Source organism: Lactuca sativa, chromosome 4 (genome assembly GCF_002870075.4).
Source record: "Lactuca sativa cultivar Salinas chromosome 4, Lsat_Salinas_v11, whole genome shotgun sequence".
Lineage (NCBI taxonomy): Eukaryota > Viridiplantae > Streptophyta > Magnoliopsida > Asterales > Asteraceae > Lactuca > Lactuca sativa.
Window position 1 is genome coordinate 92,812,125 of NC_056626.2, and position 4,206 is coordinate 92,816,330.

Below are 4,206 nucleotides of genomic sequence, written 5' to 3' on the forward strand. Positions count from 1 at the left end.
CGTACAACCCTTTTTTTTGTTGTTGATTGTTTTAAATTTCGATACTTTGGATTGGTTCTTTGATTATATATATATATTTATATATATATATATATATATATATGTGTGTGTGTGTGTGTGTGTGTGTGTGTGTGAAAGAGAGAGAGAGAGAGAGAGAGAGAGAGAGAGAGAGAGAGAAAGATTGTTAATTAAAAAATAAATATTTACATTCGCATATAACCTGAATAACTTCATTTGCGTTTACGTGCATTCACATAAATATTTACAAAATATTGTTTATATGTGGATTCAAATAAAAATTTATATTTATATATGATCTTAGTAATTCAAATATGAATCTAAGTAAGTTAATTTGTACTTCTTTAACAATCTCAACATTTAGATCGTTGATCAAATAAATTTAATGATTCTTTCCTAATAAATAAATTATTTTGTCATATGTAATTTTATGGTTATTTTAAATTAATTTTTATTTCACATGTTATTTTTTGGTATTTTTATTTTATGAAATTATAGATAATATTTATATTCAATAATAAATGTATATCAATTTCATTAATGAACTTTCTTTCTAATTTCAAAATTACCAAACTAAAAGTTCGTAAATTTTCTTTATTTATTTATCCAAATTATTTGTTTAAATTTAAAAAAGAAAAAAAAACACTTTAATTTTTATAATTCAATATTTTCTCATTTTTCTTATAAATTTATACTTATCAAATGTTTAGAATTTTATATTTAATTTTTTTAAATAAATTCATGTAATACATGAGTCTCACACCTACTTCACAAATAAATTACTCGCATTCACATGTAAGCTGAATACATATTCACATTTACATCTAAATATTTTGTCTTATTATACTTGAGAAAAATCAATCTCATTGTACCAATAGCATTCAAATTTTTGTAAATATTTTTTTATCTTTTATGTTTATGAATTATAAGAAAGATTTATATAGACGTAGCGGGTAAACGAACAACAAACTGTGCCGCAATCCTAAAAAATTCATTTGTAATATTCTAATTTTTTACCATGTCAACATTTTAATTATTTACATAAGAATTTTGTGAGATTCATACATATAAGTTTACCCATATAGTCATATTCACATGTAACTTACACAAATCAATATTTCAATGTCACATGATAATAACTACAGTGTGAATGTCAGCGGGTGAATCAAATACAATCCAAATTCATAGCTTGAATGACAACAAGTTGAAAATTCAAAAAAATAAAACTTTTTGTATATATAAACTATGGACGTGTATGTTATATTTCCAAGAAGAAGGGACACGTAGCCATTTTTGTTAAAAGGACGGCCACCCAAAGTCTCAATCTAATTGACTTCCTTTAATTTTGATCGTCCTCCATATTTATACGTACGGCTACCTCCACTTTACACGCATTCAATTCTCTTTGTACGTCTCTCTCTATATAACAGCAGAGCCTGAAACTGATCTAATAATTAGTTCAACACCATGGGAAGAACGCCTTGCTGTGAAAAGAATGGTGGCATAAGGAAAGGTCCATGGACTACTGAAGAAGATCAAAAGCTCATTGATTACATTCACAAGAATGGTTATAGAAATTGGAGAACGCTGCCCAAGAATGCTGGTATGTTTCTTTCATTCTTGTCTGGTTGTCTTCTCGTGCTTTTTCGGTTTTAAAACAACCGAATTTGAATCAAATTGGAATGTAAGATCACTATATATAATATTTTTGTTTTATTTTGACCAAACTATATTTAATTTGTTCTTAACAGAAAGACCAAATACCATATATAGTTGAGTAGTAAATCCTAAGCTTTATAACGATTACATTTTGTGCTACATTTATAAACATTGACTAATTGTATTAATTTACTGTTTTTCTTTATTTCTTGTTATAATATAATTTTCAATCTTGAGATTGAAATGGTTACGTTTAAAAGTCAAAGAAGATAGCCTTTACCCATGTTTCTTCACGGATAACATGTTTTGTATAACTTTTTTTTAGTTTTAGTTGATTTCTAATTTTGTTTTAATTATATATATATATATATATATATATATATATATATATATATATATATATATATATATATATATATATATATATATATATATATATATATATAGGTTTGCAAAGATGTGGAAAAAGCTGTAGGTTAAGATGGACGAATTATCTTAAGCCTGACATTAAAAGAGGCAAGTTTTCTTCTGAAGAGGAAGAAACAATCATTAAACTTCATAGTATATTGGGAAACAAGTAAGTCAAAGTTCTCAAAATGTCATTTTCTAACATGGGATTAATTTATTAAAAATTTAATCTTTATAATTGTGTGGTGTCTAACCATTGATATTTTGTTATTGCAGATGGTCAACAATTGCAGCTCATTTACCTGGACGAACTGATAATGAAATAAAAAACTTTTGGAATACCCACATCAGGAAAAGGCTTCTTCGAATGGGAATTGATCCGATCACTCACAAAACTCGACTTGATATTCTTGCTCTTTCATCTATTTTGAACTCGTCTATTTACAATTCGCCTCAAATGAACTTGTTGAGGATCCAACCCATGGTTAACCCTGAATTGTTGAGGTTAGCGGCTTCACACCTCTCATCTCTAGGCAATCAAAACCCTAACTTCATTCACCAAAAAGACCTTCTTGAAAATACCCTACAAGTTCAAGAAAACCATCATTTAGTCCAAGATCAAACCCTAATTCAAGAAATGTCAAATTGTACTTCATTGAGTACACCTACTTGTGTTGTTACATCTTCATCTGAAACATCCAAGCTCATACAACCCAATGTAAACGAATTTCCTTCTAGTATTTCTGATTTTAAACCTCAAACTTATCCATATATTGATATTTTAACTTGTAATAATCTCGAGAACTTCGTCACCTTATATGACAACTATGGTTATCACATTAATCCTCAATCAAATGTCAGCAACAAATTTTGCCTCACGTCAAGTTTCGTGGATTCTTCAACAGCTTCATCAAGCTCAACTCTTATGAACTCGATTTCTAATTCAACTTACATCGATGGGAGCACCAGAGAAGAAGATAGAGAAATAGGAAACTGTAATAACTTGTTTAAGTCTGAATCCCAAGAACTAATGAATCCTAATTATGTAAGTGATGATTATATGTTGGTTCAAATCAATAATAATTTGAAGGGTTTTTGAATCCCTTCTGTTTTAATGCTTTATATGTTTTTATTAATTTATTACTGATTTCAAATATAAACCATGATTTAAAACTACTGTCAATATCTATATTTTAGACGTGTCCTTGGTACGCCAAACTTAAAAGGACACGATATGCTTACGGTTTACTTACATCGGTTATGTCTTGGGTTACACACCAAAAGAACTATCCATCCATTATGTTCAAAGATTATATAAACTCCTCGGAGTGGTGCTACAGAAATCATAAATCATACTTTTTGCTCTTGTCATATGATTGTGATGTCATTTAAAAAATTAAAATAAAATAAAATAAAAAGGTATGATTTCTTTGTCACAAACTAGGTGTGATGTTGTTTCTTTATCAAATGTGGTGCCATTTTTTTTAATAATTTAATTTAAATAAAAACTTCATTTTTAATTAAAAAAACATAAAATTACTTCAAAATAAAAAATAAAAAATAAAAATAAAAATATTATATTGCATTATTTAAAAAAACATAAAATGAAATTAAAAAAAAAAATCTTAAAACCTTAGAAAGTTAAAAAAAAAAATTAACTAGAATTTAAAACCTACAAACATAAAAAACAATAAAAAAACACAACAAACGATTAACAATACAAGTCATCGTCAAAGCAATTTCAAGCTCATCCACAGTCATGTTCACTGTGTCTAGTGTTAGTATTTTCAAGCCACTGTCTCTTTGTTTCCTACGCTTTCTTTCGGAAGCAATTTGCAAAAACTTGTTCATTCTTTCTTTTATACCCTTTACATCGCCGCCTATTTAATTTCTTTCAAGTCATCCGAATTTACCGGTTTGCCTTTGTCTTTGCGTTTTGCTTTGTCCTTTCCCACTGGTCGGGAATGTGGTACAACTTGAACGGATTCATCATTGTTGGGGTCGAAACCAACACGAGCATCTGATGTAGTGTGGTCATATTATGTTCTTGAGTGTTTTGAACTACTATTGATATGCACGTTAGGTGTTTTTCTCTTTTTCCATTTTTGGTTATCTTTCACA

The 4,206-nt window shown here is 28.1% G+C and overlaps 1 protein-coding gene across 1 annotated transcript; it reads left to right on the forward strand.

Annotated features, from left to right (window-relative positions):
* Nucleotides 1-1,328: 1,328 nt before the first annotated feature.
* LOC111892413 (transcription factor MYB41) lies at nt 1,329-3,207 on the forward strand. Its single transcript, XM_023888462.3, has 3 exons — nt 1,329-1,621; nt 2,125-2,254; nt 2,362-3,207. The coding sequence occupies exons 1-3, from the start codon at nt 1,486-1,488 to the stop codon at nt 3,182-3,184; spliced, it is 1,089 nt and encodes a 362-aa protein (XP_023744230.1). The 5' UTR covers nt 1,329-1,485; the 3' UTR covers nt 3,185-3,207.
* Nucleotides 3,208-4,206: the final 999 nt, after the last annotated feature.

Excerpts from the sequence above, each read along its gene's own strand:
- LOC111892413 (XM_023888462.3), top strand. The coding sequence starts at position 1,486 with ATGGGAAGAACGCCTTGCTGTGAAAAGAATGGTGGCATAAGGAAAGGT. Across the intron at positions 1,622-2,124 it reads AACGCTGCCCAAGAATGCTG|GTTTGCAAAGATGTGGAAAA; the intron begins GTATGTTTCTTT and ends ATATATATATAG. Across the intron at positions 2,255-2,361 it reads CATAGTATATTGGGAAACAA|ATGGTCAACAATTGCAGCTC; the intron begins GTAAGTCAAAGT and ends TTGTTATTGCAG.